Here is an 18,450-nt window from a genome sequence, read left to right as displayed (position 1 = left end):
GCATGTACTTCCTCTCAAAGTGCCTAAAGTATGTATAATCTTGAATTTCAGGAATAAGAGGTGATGAATTCCTTTTGGTTAGCAGAATGAATGATTGTGTCTTCACTTGCCCAGTGCAAGGTGCTACCTAGATTGATACACAAATGGGTATCTTAATTTGCAGTACTGAACATGCACCCTTCCTCATTTTCCAACAATATTATAGCCCAATCAATGTAAGTCTTTTTTTCCCTTATCAGGGTGTCACATGACCAAACCTGATGTGATCCTCAAGTTGGAACGAGGAGAAGAGCCATGGACATCATTTTCAGGTCATACCTGCTTGGGTGAGTTTCTGGCTCCTAGGCAGACCTAGCAGAATGTAAATTTAAAGGGGTCAAATGGTGGGTGATACCTTTGAAATGTTTCAGGAGTATCTTTTTATTTTTTTTTTTTTTTATTTTTTATTTTATTTTTTTTTTTTTGAGGCGGAGTCTCGCTCTGTCGCCCGTACTGGAGTGCAGTGGCCAGATCTCAGCTCACTGCAAGCTCCGCCTCCCGGGTTTACGCCATTCTCCTGCCTCAGCCTCCTGAGTAGCTGGGACTACAGGCGCCCGCCACCTCGCCCGGCTAGTTTTTGTATTTTTAGTAGAGATGGGGTTTCACCGTGTTAGCCAGGATGGTCTCGATCTCCTGACCTCGTGATCCGCCCGTCTCGGCCTCCCAAAGTGCTGGGATTACAGGCTTGAGCCACCGCGCCCGGCCAGGAGTATCTTTTTAAAGGCTCCTGACCTCTGAAAACCTTCACGCCTATAATCTGACACTTTGGGAGGCCAAGGTAAGAGGATCACTTGAGGCCACAAGTTCAGAGCCAGCCTGGACAGCATAACAAGACCCCATCACCACAAAAAGACAAAAATAAAAACTTAGCCAAGGTTGGGTGTGGTGGCTCACACCTGTCATCCCAGCACTTTGGGAGGCCAAGATGGGCAGATCCCTTGAGCCCAGGAGTTTGCGACCAGCATGGGAATCATGGCAAAACGCCATCTTTATAAAAAAAAAAAGTTAGCTGGGCATAGTGTTGTGCACATTTAGTCCCAGCTACTCAGGAAGCTAAGGTGGGAGGATCACTTGAGCCCAAGAGGTCAAACCTGTTGTCAGCCATGATTGCAGCACTCCAGCCTGGGAGACAGAGCAAGATCCTGTCTCAAAAAAAAAAAAAAAAAAGCCAGGAATGATGGCATACACCTGTGGTTCCAGCTACTTAGAAGGTTGAGGTAGGAGAATCACTTGAGCCCAAGGGTTCAAGGTTACAGTGAGCTAGGATTACGCCACTACATGCCAGCCTGGGCTACAGAGCCAAGACCCTGTCTCAAAAACAAAAACAGAACCAGATTCTTAAATATCACTCTTTCTGCTGGGCACGGTGGCTCACACCTGTAATCCTAGCACTTCGCGAGGCTGAGGCGGGTGGATCACCTGAGGTCGGGAGTTTGAAACCAACCTGGCCAACATAGTGAAACTCTGTCTCTACTAAAAATACAAAAATTAGCTGGGTGTGGTGGCACATGCCTGTAATCCCAGCCACTCGGGAGGCTGAGACTGGAGAATCGCTTAAACGCAGTAGGCAGAGGTTCCAGTGAGCCAAGATCGTGCCACTGCACTCCAGCCTAGGCAATACAGCAAGACTCCATTTCAAAACACACACACACACACACACACACACACACACATATGTATATATCACTCCCAATACATTTGTTCCTAGTTTGCTTCATATTATCAAAAATAACTGCCACTCTGAGTGTACCATAAGCGTTCTTTCTTTTAGATCTTTTTTATTGACTTGTGTCTCTTTTTCCAGCATTCTCAGTCCTTATCTTGCCATTGTGATAGATTTCATCAGGAAAGCTTTATGTATTTATTTATTTTTGGTTGTTTTTTGTTTTGTTTTTGAGACGGAATCTTATTCTGTTGCCCAGGCTGGATTGCAGTGGTGTGATCTCAGCTCACTGCAACCTCTGCCTGCCAGGTTCAAGCAATTCTTCTGCCTTAACCTCCTAAGTAGCTGGGATTACAGGCGTGCACCAATAGGCCCAGCTAACTTTTTTGTATTTTTAGTAGAGATGGGGTTTCACCGTGTTAGCCAGGATGGTCTCGATCTCCTGACCTCGTGATCCGCCCGTCTCGGCCTCCCAAAGTGCTGGGATTACAGGCTTGAGCCACCGCGCCCGGCCAGGAGTATCTTTTTAAAGGCTCCTGACCTCTGAAAACCTTCACGCCTATAATCTGACACTTTGGGAGGCCAAGGTAAGAGGATCACTTGAGGCCACAAGTTCAGAGCCAGCCTGGACAGCATAACAAGACCCCATCACCACAAAAAGACAAAAATAAAAACTTAGCCAAGGTTGGGTGTGGTGGCTCACACCTGTCATCCCAGCACTTTGGGAGGCCAAGATGGGCAGATCCCTTGAGCCCAGGAGTTTGCGACCAGCATGGGAATCATGGCAAAACGCCATCTTTATAAAAAAAAAAAGTTAGCTGGGCATGGTGTTGTGCACATGTAGTCCCAGCTACTCAGGAAGCTAAGGTGGGAGGATCACTTGAGCCCAAGAGGTCAAACCTGTTGTCAGCCATGATTGCAGCACTCCAGCCTGGGAGACAGAGCAAGATCCTGTCTCAAAAAAAAAAAAAAAAAAAGCCAGGAATGATGGCATACACCTGTGGTTCCAGCTACTTAGAAGGTTGAGGTAGGAGAATCACTTGAGCCCAAGGGTTCAAGGTTACAGTGAGCTAGGATTACGCCACTACATGCCAGCCTGGGCTACAGAGCCAAGACCCTGTCTCAAAAACAAAAACAGAACCAGATTCTTAAATATCACTCTTTCTGCTGGGCACGGTGGCTCACACCTGTAATCCTAGCACTTCGCGAGGCTGAGGCGGGTGGATCACCTGAGGTCGGGAGTTTGAAACCAACCTGGCCAACATAGTGAAACTCTGTCTCTACTAAAAATACAAAAATTAGCTGGGTGTGGTGGCACATGCCTGTAATCCCAGCCACTCGGGAGGCTGAGACTGGAGAATCGCTTAAACGCAGTAGGCAGAGGTTCCAGTGAGCCAAGATCGTGCCACTGCACTCCAGCCTAGGCAATACAGCAAGACTCCATTTCAAAACACACACACACACACACACACACACACACACATATGTATATATCACTCCCAAATACATTTGTTCCTAGTTTGCTTCATATTATCAAAAATAACTGCCACTCTGAGTGTACCATAAGCGTTCTTTCTTTTAGATCTTTTTTATTGACTTGTGTCTCTTTTTCCAGCATTCTCAGTCCTTATCTTGCCATTGTGATAGATTTCATCAGGAAAGCTTTATGTATTTATTTATTTTTGGTTGTTTTTTGTTTTGTTTTTGAGACGGAATCTTATTCTGTTGCCCAGGCTGGATTGCAGTGGTGTGATCTCAGCTCACTGCAACCTCTGCCTGCCAGGTTCAAGCAATTCTTCTGCCTTAACCTCCTAAGTAGCTGGGATTACAGGCGTGCACCAATAGGCCCAGCTAACTTTTTTGTATTTTTAGTAGAGATGGGGTTTCACCATATTGGCCAGGCTGGTCTCAAACTCCTGAGCTTGTGATCTGCCCACCTCGGCTTCCCAGAGTGCTGGGATTACAGACTTGAGCCACTGTACCTGGCACCATTATAATAGATTTCTTTCAGGCTTTCTTCAGCCTGTCTTTAAAAAGAGAGAAAATTATTTGTTAGTGGTCCTCTCCTTACTTACTTAACATTTCCTTTCCTTCATACCACCTCGGCTTTATTTTCTGTGCTAAGTTCCCCTTCTCACTACAAATTTAGCTGTTAATTTTAGAACTCACTTAACACGACCTAGGTTGATAAAGTCGAAGTTGCCATTTTCTTCCATTAAACCTTTGTGGTTCATTTTACATGGCTTTTCATCATTCCTGCAATCAATCTTTCATTTAAGTGACATAACACTAATTCTTATCCTAATTCCTTGAATGCTTATTTACAACTTGGCCTCTTTTCTTCACCACTGTGGCCATATCACCTGAAAAATGCTTGGCATATAATAGTCACAACAGATTTTATTTTTTTAAATATATGTTCATTATTTCACTGGAGATTTGGTCTCATTTCTCTCATATGCCTTCCCATGATCTAACTTCCAATTATAATGATTCCATCCATTCTCAGACTGACACTCTTTATTTTATGTGTAGATGGCACTGACGTCAATATACAAAGCACATTTCTCCTACCTTCACTCCAGTTCATCAGGCGTACTATAGTCTATCATCTCACCTATTTTCTGACAATGTGTCAGAAATGAAAATCACTGCCTTTTTCAGCTCTTAAAATTTTTCCCATTTATTTATTTATTTGTTATTTATTATTATTATTTTTTTTTGAGACAGAGTCTTGCTCTGTCGGCCAGGCTGGAGTGCCGTGGAGCAATCTCAGCTCACTGCAACCTCCACCTCCCGGGTTCACGCCATTCTCCTGCCTCAGCCTCCCGAGTAGCTGGGACTGCAGGCGCCCACCACCACGCCCAGCTAATTTTTTGTATGTTTAATAGAGATGGGGTTTCAGCATGTTAGCCAGGATGGTCTCAATCTCCTGACCTCATGATCTGCCCGCCTTGACCTCCCAAAGTGCTGGGATTACAGGCATGAGCCACTGCGCCCAGCCATATTTATTTATTATTTTTGAGATGGAGTCCTGCTTTGTCGCCCAGGCTGGAGTACAGTGGTGCAATTTTGGCTCACTGCAAACTCCACCTCCTGGGTTCAAGTGATTTTCTTGCCTCCGCCTCCAGAGTAGCTGGGATTACAGGTGCCCACCACCACGCCCAGCTAATTTTTGTATTTTTAGTAGAGATGGGGTTTCGCCATGTTGGCCAGGCTGGTCTTGAACTCCTGACCTCAGGTGATCCACCCGCCTTGACCTCCCAAAGTGCTCAGATTACAGGCATGAGCCACTGTGCCCGGCCTCCCAAAGTGGTCCAATTACAGGCATGAGCCACTGTGCCTGTCCTCCCATTGTTTAATTCAATATTATTATTATTATTATTGTTATATATATATATTTTTTTGAGATGGAGTTTCGCTCTTGTTGCCCAGGCTGGAGTGCAATGGGGTGATCTTAACTCACCGCAACCTCCAGCTCCCAGGTTCAAGCAATTCTCTTGCCTCAGCCTCCCTAGTAGCTGGAATTACAGGCATGTGCCACCATGCCCGGCTAATTTTGTATTTTTAATAGAGATGGGGTTTCTCCCTGTTGGACAGGCTGATCTTGAACTCCTAACCTCAGGTGATCTGCCCGCCTTGGCCTCCCAAAGTACTGGGATTATAGGCATGAGCCAACGCGTCCAACCCCTTCAAAATAATTTTGTTTCTACTACAAAGTCAACTTGGTTTTTCTGTTTCTCTTATCATCTCTTTGCAATTTGTGATATGCTTATCTGCTTGTGAAATATATTGACATCCTCCCATATTCTCATTGCTCACTGACATCATACAAAATGACAACTATCTTATTTCATGTATTTATTACTGGAATTACCATTTGTCTTTGTGATAAGTTTTGTCTGGATTCATTCAATGTTTATTGTTACTTTCCTCACAAAGTATCCCATCAGTTTTTCCCTATTTTTTTATCATTTATTATATGAAATTGAAATTTCTTTCAGGAACTGTCACAATAAGCCCTCATGTGGTCTTTTCAACTTTCTCTTGGAGAAAATTCTTGATAATTTCTACATGATCTAGTCTCCTAATTGTTGTTCATGAATGTAGGGTTTGTTATCACATAGATACTTTTCATTGTGTTGTGTTCTCCCTTTATACTATATATCTTTTTTTTTTTTTTTTTTTTTTTTTTTTGAGACGGAGTCTCACTCTGTCGCCCAGGCGGAGTGCAGTGGCTTGATCTTGGCTCACTGCACGCTCTGCCTTCCTGGTTCATGCCATTCTCCTGCCTCAGCCTCCCGAGTAGCTGGGACTACAGGCGCCCGCCACCACGCCTGGCTAATTTTTTGTATTTTTTAGTAGAGATGGGGTTTCACCATGTTAGCCAGGATGGTCTTGATCTCCTGACCTTGTGATCCACCCGCCTCGGCCTCCCAAAGTGCTGGGATTACAGGCGTGAGCCACCGTGCCCGGCCTATACTATATATCTTCTAAGTCTCAGGATTTCTCTGTGAATTCTTCCTTGATTACTGCACATCATATCTACCTTACTTTTTTTCTGAATTCCTGTGCTAACTACTGACTATAACACAAACATGCACAATTCTTGGATACAGTCGTATAATTTCATTCCTAATTGTTTATGCTTAAGGATTTTTAAGGATGCTTCAGGATTCTTTCCCTCAAAAATAAGATCCCTTTTGAATCTTCCTTTCTTTGAGGGAATCAAGCATTCTTAAGGATTCTTTTCTTCAAAGATAAGATCCATTTTGAACCTTCATTACTGTGGTATTATTTAACATGTTAGGTGTTCAGTAGTTGCTGCGTTAATTGCTTATGGAGCTATGTAAGGGAGATATCTTTTCATCCATTCAGAAAGCATATACTAGCAAGTTCTTTTTAGATGTACCTACTCATGCTGTGTCCCTATAGATTGTGCTTGAAGTGGTTGCATTCTGCCAGACATCACCTAACTATGATTATGCAGTGATCATGTAAACTCAAAAGAATTTTTTTTTTTTTTTAAGACGGAGTTTAGCTCTGTCATCCAGGCTGGAGTGCAGTGGTGTGATCTCGGCTCACTGTAAACTCCACCTCCTAGGTTCAACTGATGCTCCTGACTCAGCCTCTGGAGTAGCTGGGACTACAGGCGCATGCCACCATGACTGGCCAGCTTTTTTTGTATTTTTATTAGGGACAGTTTCACCATGTTGGCCAGGCTGGTCTGGAACTCCTGACCTCAGGTGATCTGCCCGCCTCGGCCTGTCAAAGTGCTGGGATTACAGGCATGAGCCACTGTGCCCAGCCCAAAAGAGTTTAAAGATCACCAAAAAAGTATTTCTATGACAAAGGAGCACGTTCAAGTCTGCATTTTTCATGAAATACTTATGTCAAAGTGTAAGGTTGTTAAAAGAGTTGTTAACATAATTTTTCTAGACAATAATTATATTGAAAATTTTAAAGAAATAGAGCTTAAGGCCAGGCGCGGCACTCTAGCCTGGTTGACAGAGCGAGACTCTATCTCAAAAAAAAAGAAATAGAGCTTAAAATGGTGGGGGAATATATGAAGGGTTTATGAGATCGTGGAATGATATGATTTCTTTGAAGATTCTCTGAAGATAAATGGAAGTAAACCTGGAAGGCAAGCTAATTAATTAAAATAATGTGTACACAAGTGTGTTATTAGGAATAAGTAAGGTATATATAGGTCAGTAAGTATCAGGCGTGACTGAGGCAAAAACTACCTGTTATAAACAGGTGAGATCTGTCAGGTATGTGGACAACCCTGAAAACTTGTGAGAATATAAAAAATGAATCTAGACAATATAGTTTTGTTTACAGGAGAAATTCCTTGTATATGTTAGTATTGGAGTTTTTGGACTCAATGAAGAAACAGATTTTTGAGCATAGCTTTAACATTGCTTCATTAGATATAGATGATTGCAAGGTAAGTAAAGTTAGAAACAGCTATACTTTTATAAGAGAAATGAAGGTTAAAGTTAACGTATGATCTAGGACCAGATTATTTAATCTACCATATGAAACTAGTATTCTGATCTACCATATGAAAAGCTGGAATAAAGGAATGTTACTGCATTGGGGAAGGATGTAAGCCAGTCTTTCCTTAAACCTGAAAAAGTGAGTCAGTAACTGAAAAGAGGACTAGTCATGAGAGCTTTGTTATTGAACAATCCTGAAAGAAGTGATTTAGCAGCTGTCTGAATACAGCAATTGAATATATTCTGATCTGCTTTAAAGTTGCTATTGGAAGTATTTTACTAATTTTCCCTTCATAAGAGAAAATAATTCCTACCTATGTAGAGAATTAGAGCATAGACTATAGGATTGTTTTGCTAAATACTAGAAAATGAATTGATAATTTAAAAGCTAAATTAATCAATGACAGCTACATAGAGGAGGTGGGTCCAACAGCTGTATGTGTTTTACCACAGTCATCTAGGGATGTGTGTATAAAAGTATTGGTGATCGGCCAGGCACAGTGGCTCATACCTGTAATCCCAGCACTTTGGGAGGCCGAGGCAGGCAGATCAAGAGGTCAGGAGTTCGAGACCAGCCTGGCTGGCCTGGTGAAACCCCGTCTCTATTAAAAATATAAAAAATTAGTGGCCGGGCGCGGTGGCTCAAGCCTGTAATCCCAGCACTTTGGGAGGCCGAGACGGGCGGATCACGAGGTCAGGAGATCGAGACCATCCTGGTGAACACAGTGAAACCCCGTCTCTACTAAAAATACAAAAAACTAGCCGGGCGAGGTGGCGGGCGCCTGTAGTCCCACCTACTCGGGAGGCTGAGGCAGGAGAATGGCGTAAACCCGGGAGGCAGAGCTTGCAGTGAGCTGAGATCCGGCCACTGCACTCCAGCCTGGGCGACAGAGCAAGACTCCGTCTCAACAAAAAAAAAAAAAAAAAAAAAAATTAGCTAGGCGTGGTGGCATGTGCCTGTAATCCCAGCTACTCAGGAGTCTGAGGCAGGAGAATTGCTTGAACCTGGGAGGCAGAGGTTGCGGTGAGCTGAGATCATGCCACTGCACTCCAGCCTGGGCAACAAAGTGAGACTCTGTCTTAAACAAACAAAAAAAAATTACAGGTGATCTGTGTCCTCCAGAAGTAATCTTTCTTCTAGTATTTTCACTAAACAAAGATTTTTACTAATTTTTCTTGTCCATCCTACTTACATTTTAATGCTTTTGATAGGTTCACTTCATTTTTTCTGAATACTTACCTAACCATCAACCCCCTTCTACCATTCTTTGACTTCCTGGTTGGTTTCACTTTCTCTAGGTTCTAGTGCAAAATGCAGAAGGTATTAATGCTTATTCTTTACATCTTCATCCTTTTCCACTCTGAAGCAGTTTTTGTTTAGGTTCCCCTCCCCGCACCCCTGCCAGGCCAGTGGTCATTTGTCCTGGGTCTCTTTTTGTGCCATATGCTAGACCCTAGTAAAATTCCTTTGCATAGCAAATGTGTGAAGATTCACAAATTGTTATCAATTATATTCTTTTCTAGAAGAAAACTGGAAAGCTGAAGACTTTTTAGTAAAATTCAAGGAACACCAAGAGAAGTATTCTAGATCAGTTGTAAGCATCAACCACAAAAAACTGGTGAAGGAGAAAAGTAAAATATATGAAAAGACATTTACTCTAGGCAAAAACCCTGTTAATTCAAAAAATCTACCTCCTGAATATGATTCTCATGGAACGATTTTGAAAAATGTTTCAGAATTAATCATCAGTAATCTAAATCCTGCAAGAAAGAGACTTAGTGAGTATAATGGATATGGGAAATCACTCTTGAGTACTAAACAAGAGACTACTCATCCTGAAGTCAAATCTCATAATCAAAGTGACAGAGCTTTCAGTCATAATGAAGTTCTTATGCAGTATCAGAAAACAGAAACTCCAGCACAGTCATTTGGATATAATGACTGTGAAAAATCATTCCTTAAAAGGGGAGGCCTGATTACACATAATAGACCTTACAGAGGAGAAAATCCATCTGTATATAATAAAAAGAAAAGAGCAACCAATATTGAAAAAAAACATACATGCAATGAATGTGGTAAATCCTTCTGCAGGAAATCAGTATTGATTCTGCATCAGGGAATTCACTCAGAAGAAAAGCCCTATCAATGTCATCAATGTGGAAATGCATTTAGAAGGAAATCATATCTCATTGATCATCAGAGGACTCACACAGGAGAGAAACCCTTTGTTTGCAATGAATGTGGTAAGTCCTTCCGCCTAAAGACAGCCCTCACTGATCATCAGAGAACACACACAGGGGAGAAATCATATGAATGTCTGCAATGTAGGAATGCCTTCAGATTGAAGTCACACCTCATTCGTCATCAGAGAACTCACACGGGAGAGAAACCATATGAGTGTAATGACTGTGGGAAGTCTTTCCGCCAGAAAACCACACTCTCTCTACATCAGAGAATTCATACAGGTGAGAAACCCTATATTTGTAAAGAATGTGGGAAGTCCTTTCACCAGAAGGCAAATCTTACTGTACACCAGAGAACTCATACAGGGGAAAAGCCCTACATTTGTAATGAATGTGGGAAATCCTTCTCCCAGAAGACAACCCTTGCTCTTCATGAGAAAACTCATAATGAGGAGAAACCCTATATTTGTAGTGAATGTGGAAAGTCCTTCCGCCAGAAGACAACCCTTGTGGCACATCAGAGAACACATACAGGGGAGAAATCTTACGAATGTCCTCACTGTGGGAAGGCCTTTAGAATGAAGTCATACCTCATTGATCATCACCGAACTCACACAGGAGAGAAACCGTATGAATGTAATGAATGTGGTAAATCATTCAGTCAAAAGACAAATCTCAATCTACATCAGAGAATTCATACAGGAGAGAAACCCTATATTTGTAATGAATGTGGGAAGTCCTTTCGCCAGAAAGCAACCCTCACTGTACATCAGAAAATACATACAGGCCAGAAATCCTATGAATGTCCTCAATGTGGGAAAGCCTTTAGCAGGAAGTCGTATCTCATTCATCATCAAAGAACTCATACGGGAGAGAAACCATATAAATGTAGTGAATGTGGAAAGTGCTTCCGCCAGAAGACAAATCTTATTGTACATCAGAGAACTCACACAGGTGAGAAACCCTATGTTTGTAATGAATGTGGTAAATCTTTCAGTTATAAGAGAAACCTCATTGTCCATCAAAGAACTCACAAGGGAGAAAACACTGAAATGCAATAAATGATGTGGTTTCTTATATGAATTCTTTACAAGCTATTGTAAACCTTTAGTTTTAAAAAGAAAAGCATGCTGAAACATGTTAATGTAATTTTAAATCACAAGTCTAATAATTATTAAAGTACCATACTGAATAACTGTCTACTATTTACTAGCATATAAAATGGGTGTGATCATTATTATTGAACTCTGTTGGCTATGAAGCTAAATTTTAAAGTTTTCAACTGCTCTTCCTACTGACTCAAATAGTTTATTTTTTAAAAATACTTATATAACACAGGCAGAGACAAGATACAGAATGATTATAAGCATTAATCTCCATAAGAGAAAATACTTATGAACTATATTTCTCGTTGCACTCTGTAATAAAAAGCAGTTAGTTGTTACTTACCTAAGAGTTACCACTTCCGTAGCCTATAACATCAAAACGTAGTTTTTGCATGTTTACAATTTTATATATATATATATTTTATCAGACATCATGAATTCTTTTATGTCTTGCTTATTTCACTCAGTGTTTTTAAGATCTATACATTATTGCATGTGGCAGTAGTGTATTTTAATTTTGCATACTATTCCATTTTAAGAATATATTCCTATTTATCCTATTGATGGATATTTGTATTTTTATACTTTTGTGTAATAATAAAATTGCTGCTGTAAATATTCTTGTTTATGTCATGTGTGTTTATGTGTATGTATTTCTGTTGAATTTATACCTGGGACCGGAATTATTCATTCCAAGGGTGTATACAAGGTTTTTGTTTGTTTGTTTGTTTGTTTTTTTGAGACGGAGTCTCGCTCTGTCGCCTAGACTGGAGTGCAGTGGCGCGATCTCGGCTCACTGGAAGCTCCGCCTCCCGGGTTTATGCCATTCTCCTGCCTCAGCCTCCTGAGTAGCTGGGACTACAGGCACCCGCCACCACACCCGGCTAATTTTTTTTTTTTGTATTTTTAGTAGAGACGGGGTTTCACCGTAGTCTCGATCTCCTGACCTTGTGATCTGCCTGCCTGGGCCTCCCAAAGTGCTGGGATTACAGGTGTGGAGATTTTTTTTTTTTTTTGGTCATTCAGACTGGAGAATTTCTACTAAAAAGAAACCTTGTGGTTTTATAATTGTGAAAAGGCTATTGATAGATCGTGGACATGTGAATGCAGTAAATGTAGACAGCCTTTAGCTGTCTCTCAATGCTTAAATGCAAAACAAGCAAATTCATATGGGAGGGAAATCCTCTAGTTGTCATGATTTTAGGGGTACTTTAGCCATAGCTTATTACACCTTATTTAATATCAAGGAATTAGAATTCATACAAAAGAAAGGGACATTGAGAAGGGAAATAGGTGAGGAAGATTTGAGAGTATCAGAGTCTTTTTTTTTCTTTCTTTCTTTCTTTTTTTTTTTTTGAAGCGGATTCTCGCTCTGTTGCCCAGGCTGGAGTGCAATGGTGGAATCTTGGCTCACTGCAACCTCTGCCTCCTGGGTTCAAGTGCTTCTCCTGCCTCAGCTTCCTGAGTAGCTGGGATTACAGGCGTGTGCCACTATGCCCAGCTAATTTTTATATTTTTAGTAGAGACGGGGTTTCACCATGTTGGTCAGGCTGGTCTCGAACTCCTGACCTCATGATCCTCCTGCCTCACCCTCCCAAAGTACTGGGATTACGGGGTGACCCACCGTGCCTGGCTACAACACAAGCCTTTTATACCTTAATCTATGTCATAGGAAATGTAAGTCTCTGAAAATCCCAAATAAGTGACTAGAGATTTTTATGTTTGAGAATTGGAAATCTGCTAAGACAGTGACTTCCACAGTATCCTTTTGGCGAGAAGAATAAGCTCAGCGGCAACTTGAATAGCGTTATTGCAGGTCCTTCCTGGGAAGGATTACTTACAACCAATATTTACTACATTCATGAAGTCATTGTAATAAAATTCAGTAGAAATTTATATTTATTTATTTATTATTTTGAAATGGAGTCTCTATCGCCCAGGCTGGAGTGCAATGGCATGGTCTCAACTCACTGCAACCTCTGCCTCCTGGGTTCAGATGATTCTCCTGCCTCAGCCTCCCGAGTAGCTGGTACTACAGGTGCGTGCCACCACACCCAGCTAATTTTTGTATTTTTAGTAGAGACAGGGTTTCACTATGTTGGCCAGGCTGGTCTCAAACTCCTGACCTCGTGATCCATCTGCCTCAGCCTCCCAAAGTGCTGGGATTACAGGCGTGAGCCACCGTGCCCAGCCTGACAATTATTTTTTAAAAGATTTCGAACTGTAAACCATATCTGCATAAACAGGAAGATGGTTCATGGTTCAAATATTTGACTTTAAATATATTAAACAGACCCTCTAGCCTGTTAGAAAGGGACAGCCATTGCCAATCAGAAGTAAATGGAACCATTGTTGTCAATCCTTATTTTTCTGATAATTTCATAGCAAAATATGAACAGGATGATGAGACAAAAGCATAAAAATTTAGACTTGATAGTAGCATACAGAAAACACACGTTGTGTGTATGTGTGTATATATGTAAAATGCCTTGTCTATAATGACTAGACAGGCATCATTAAATTTAGCCTTAATTTATGTATGCATAAAGATTTTTTAAAGAATATACATGGGATAAACCTATTAAGGTAACTAAAACAGGTAATTATAGGACTTATAATCAGAACTGTGAGAACCCGGCCGGGCACGGTGGCTCAAGCCTGTAATCCCAGCACTTTGGGAGGCTGAGACGGGCGGATCACGAGGTCAGAAGATCGAGACCATCCTGGCTAACATGGTGAAACCCCGTCTCTACTAAAAATACAAAAAACTAGCCGGGCGAGGTGGCGGGCGTCTGTAGTTCCAGCTACTCGGGAGGCTGAGGCAGGAGAATGGCATAAACCCGGGAGGCAGAGTTTGTTGCAGTGAGCTGAGATCTGGCCACTGCACTCCAGCCTGGGCGACAGAGTGAGACTCCATCTCAAAAAAAAAAAAAAAAAAAAAACTGTGAGAACCCATGAGAACCCAAGGATGTTGTCATTGTGAATTTATAGGGGAGTTATAGTAGTATATGCTAACAGTGGTGACTAATGGAAGAATTGTACTCATGACCAAAGATGCAAGCCTACCTTGTTTTTCTAGGTGGAGAAGATGGCCTAACTGGATGTTTGTCCTAGCATCAACCCACCAAAGATTTGGGGAACATGTGAGTCACATTCTCTGGAACATTGTACTCCCCTTTGATTTTGCATTTCCAGACATTTCAGTGGCTACCACAAAAAATAAAAAGTATTTGTGGTATCACTACATGTGCTGCCCTGTCTCCTGATTTACTGATTATCATGAAATAGCCCTGTACTGTTTCAGTAGAACATTGTATCCAATGTCCACTTTATTTTCAAACATACTATATATATTCATGTTTTATAGCTCTTGGATATGAAGAACTAGAAAGTATGATGTATTAATGGGCAGTTTTATAAATGGCCAAACTTTGAAACTTTGAGTCCGGGCATGGTGGCTCACACCTGTAATCCTAGCACTTTGGGAGGCTGAGGTGGGTGGATCACCTAAGACCAGGAGTTTGAGACCAGCCTGGCCAACATGGTGAAAACCCCTCTCTACTAAAAATACAAAAGTCAGCCAGGTGTGTGGCGCATGCCTGTAATCCCAGCTACTTGGGGGCTTGAGGCAGGAGAATCACTTGAACCCAGTAGGTGGAGGTTGCAGTGGGCCGAGATGATGCCATTACACTTCTGCCTGGGCAAGAGAGTGAGACTCCATCTCAAAATACAATCACGAACCCAGAGATTATTTAAGGATGTTTTGTTATATAAGAAAACTTCCATTGTAGGGTATATAAACAATTCACAAAAGTATTTGTATAATAATCATTGAGCATCTTTCCATAATCATGCTCATAACTTTCAGTTTTAACATATTCTTTGCATGAAAAACTGATTTAAATAGTTTCTTATGAAACTGTCTTTATTTCAGTTTTTTTGTTTGTTTTTTGAGACAGTTTCACTCTTGTTGCCCAGGCTGGAGTACAATGGGACGATCTCAGCTCACCACAACCTCTGCCTCCTGGGTTCAAGCGATTCTTCCACCTCAGTCTCCTGAGTAGCTGGGATTACAGGCATGCACCACCATGCCTAGCTAATTTTGTATTTTTAGTAGAGACAGGGTTTCTCCATGTTGGTCAGGCTAGTCTTGAACACCTGACCTCAGGTGATCCGCCCACCTCGGCCTCCGAATGTGCTGGGATTACAGGTGTGAGCACTGCGGCCTGCTGTGTTTAATTTTTTTTAACAATCATCATTCTGTTTTCCACAGTGGCTTCACCATTTTATATTCACAATGGCAATGCAAAAAGTTTCAGATTTCTCAGGCCAGGTGTGGTGGCTCATGCCTGTAATCCCAGCGCTTTCGGAGGCTGAGGCGGTCCGATCAATTGAGGTCAGAAGTTCAAGACCAGCCTGGCCAACATGGTGAAACCCCATATCTACTAAAAATACAATAATTAGCAGGCTTAGTGGCGCGGGCCTGTAATCCCAGCTACTCAGGAGGCTGAAGCAGGAGAATTGTTTGAACCAGGCAGGCGGAGATTGCAGTGAGCAGAGATCGCGCCACTGCACTCCAGCCTGGGTGAAAAAGCAAGACTTCATCTCAACAAAAAAAATTAGCTGGGCATGGTGGTGGGGTCCTGTAATCCCAGCTACTTGGGAGTCTGAGGAAGGGGAATAGCTTGAACCTGGGAGGCAGAGGTTGCAGTGAGCCGTGATTATGCCACTGCACTCCAGCCTGAGTGACAGAGTGAGACTTTATCTCCAAAAAAAAAAAAAAAAAAAAAAAGTTCAAATTTCTCCATATTCTTCCCATCACTTATTTTCCTTTAAAAATTTTTTGAATTATAGCCTTTTTTGTGGGTGTCAAGTATCTCATTGATATTTTGATTTACATTTCCCTAATGATTAATAATGTAGGTTTCTTTCATTCTTTAATATATTTTGCTAAAAATAGGATTTGGGATTGAGAGTTCTTCCTTTCAGCACTTGAAAAATGTCACTTATTTCTGGTCTTCATGGTTTCTCATAAGAAATCTGCTATTTAAAATTTTTTTCCTCTAAAAATATGGTATTTCTCTCTTGCTACTTTCAACATTTTTATTTTTTGTCTTTAATTTTCTTTGATTTATTTTTTATTTTTTTATTTTTATTTTTGAGATGGAGTTTCACTCTTGTTGCCCAGGCTGGAGTGCAATGATGTGATCTCTGCTCACTGCAACCTCTGCCTCCCAGTTTCAAGCGATTCTCCTGTCTCAGCCTCCCAGGTAGCTGGGATTACAGGTGCATGCCACCACACCTGGCTAATTTTGGTATTTTTAGTAGAGACGGGGTTTCACCCTATTGGCCAAGCTGATCTCGAACTCCTGACCTCAGGTGATCTGCCTGCCTCGGCCTCCCAAAGTGCTGAGATTACAGGTGTGAGCCACTGCACCTGACCTTGTCTTTAATTTTCGCAAGTTGGGGATGATGTGTTGTGGTGTTACATTTTGGGGATGGGAAGAGTTATCTTGTTTAAATTCACTCAGCTTCTTGAATCTGTCTTTTGCCAAATTTGGTGAGTTCCCAGCAATTACTACTTTAAGTCCTTTGTGGTAGGGGAGAGGGGTTGTCTTGCTCTGTCACCCAGTCTGGAGTGCAGTGGCATAATCACAGTTCACTGCAGCCTCGACTCCTGGGTTTAAACGATCCTCCCACCTCAGCTTCCTGAGTAGCTGGGACTCCAGGAACGCACCACCAGGCCTGGCTAACTTCTGTATGTTTTATAGAGACAGGGTATCACCATGTTGTCCAGGCTTCCTTAAGTACTTTTTCAGCCGTGTCTTCTTTTTCCTCTCCTTCCAGGATTTCAAGGGCATGAATGTTAATCTTGTGTTACATTCTCACAGTTCCTCATTCTTTTCATGTTATTTTTTTCAGTGTACTATCTCTCTGTTGTTCAGATTGGGTAACTCCTATTGTTCTGTATTGCAGTTCACCGATTCCTCTTTCGCCTCTGTTTCCACTCTTTGTCCCTCCATTTGAGCTTATTTTAGTTATATTTTCAATTCTATATTCTCTGTTTGGTTATTTTGCATGTCTTCTAATTTCTTGTCTGGACTAATTCTTTGTTGAGATAATGTATCTCATTTGTTTCTCCTGGTTACTATTATTGAATTTCCATTGAAATGTGCAATTTTATCTATTTTGAGATTGTAGATCTTATTTAAACCTGTTTTAGCTGGCTTTCTGATACCACCCTGGCATGGTCCCTGGCAAGTGTGCCATTTTGCTGTGCCACATAGGGGGTGAGAATCCAGATTTCCCACTCACCCTCCACTGACACCTGGGTGGAAGTGCTCCTCCTCACAGTTAGGTGTGAATGAGGAGTTCTGGCTCCCTATTAGTCACCTTTTTATACCTCTCTTATACCCCAATAAGAGCCAGGGGTGCCTTGTTAATGGTTTCCATTTGCCTTCCATATACACCACAGAGGCAGGGCTGGCCCTGTTAGGCGGGATAGTGGTGAAGATCCTGACTTTACAGTGCCTGCTCCGACACTGGCCTAGCAGGTAGTTTAACAAGTACCTTTTTACTGCTGCATATGGGGATGAAAATCCAGGTTCCCCAAATGACTCCAGGGGCCCTACGTAATTCCATCTGCAGTGTGATAGTCCTGGCTCCCTTCAGTCTTCCTGAAACCATCCTGGCAGGGAGGTCAGAGTATCTTGTTACAGCCTAGTGAGAGTAGAAGTCTAGGTTCCCTACTCAGCCTTTGTAAGGTGCATGTGTGGCATCAGGTATTTTGGGTTCTTTCTTTTTTTTTTCCTGTGCTTTTTGGTTAGAGTAGATTTTTTTTTTTTTTTTTTTTTTGAGACAGAGTCTCACTTCTTCACCCAGGCTGGAGTGCAATGGTGCGATCTCAGTTCACTGCAACTTCTGCTTCTCAGATTCAAGCAATTCTCCTGCCTCAGCCTCCCGAGTAGCTGGGATTACAGGTACATGCCACCACACCCAGCTAATTTTGTATTTTTAGTAGAGATGGGGTTTCTCCATGTTAGTTAGGCTGGTCTTGAACTCCTAACTTCGTGATCCGCCCTCCTTGGCCTCCCGAAGTACTGGTATTACAGGCATGAGCCACTGCTCCTGGCCTGTTATTTGTTTGTTCATTTGTTTTTTTATTTAGGGCAATAATAGATAAACCAATGCCATGTGCCTCCTAATGAGATGCACTGAGAAGGATACAACATCATTGCTGTAATGGTATTTCTGCTTAAAATGTATAACCTGTATCTAAAATGAGGAAACGTCAGACAAATCCGAATTGAGGTTATTGAGAACAATGATTCTTTTTTTTTTTTGTCTTTTTTTTTTTCCTTTTTGTGGAAAACGGGGTCTCGCTCTATGACCCAGGCAGGTCTCGAACTCCTGGGCTCAAGCTATCCTCCCGCCTCTGCCTCCCTGAGAGCTGGGA

General features: G+C 41.8%; 1 protein-coding gene across 13 annotated transcripts in view; it reads left to right on the top strand.

The window, feature by feature from the left end:
- Positions 1 to 14,238, top strand: part of ZNF567 (zinc finger protein 567) — a 41,613-nt gene extending 27,375 nt beyond the window's left edge. For 12 of the 13 annotated variants that reach the window (XM_033225924.1, XM_033225916.1, XM_033225913.1 and 9 more), the window contains 2 exons: positions 240 to 326; positions 9,229 to 11,622. In XM_033225924.1, coding sequence (XP_033081815.1) covers positions 240 to 326; positions 9,229 to 10,949 — 1,808 coding nt within the window. In that variant the 3' untranslated portion in view covers positions 10,950 to 11,622. Of the gene's footprint in view, positions 1 to 239; positions 327 to 9,228; positions 11,623 to 14,073 lie in introns of those variants that run through there. The other variant, XM_033225922.1, reaches the window with a different exon arrangement.
- Positions 14,239 to 18,450: the final 4,212 nt, after the last annotated feature.

Source organism: Trachypithecus francoisi, unplaced genomic scaffold (genome assembly GCF_009764315.1).
Source record: "Trachypithecus francoisi isolate TF-2019V2 unplaced genomic scaffold, Tfra_2.0 Lachesis_group12, whole genome shotgun sequence".
In the NCBI taxonomy this organism is placed as follows: Eukaryota; Metazoa; Chordata; class Mammalia; order Primates; family Cercopithecidae; genus Trachypithecus; species Trachypithecus francoisi.
Note: the sequence above shows the minus strand (reverse complement) of the source record. Positions and strands in the feature narration are given on the sequence as shown.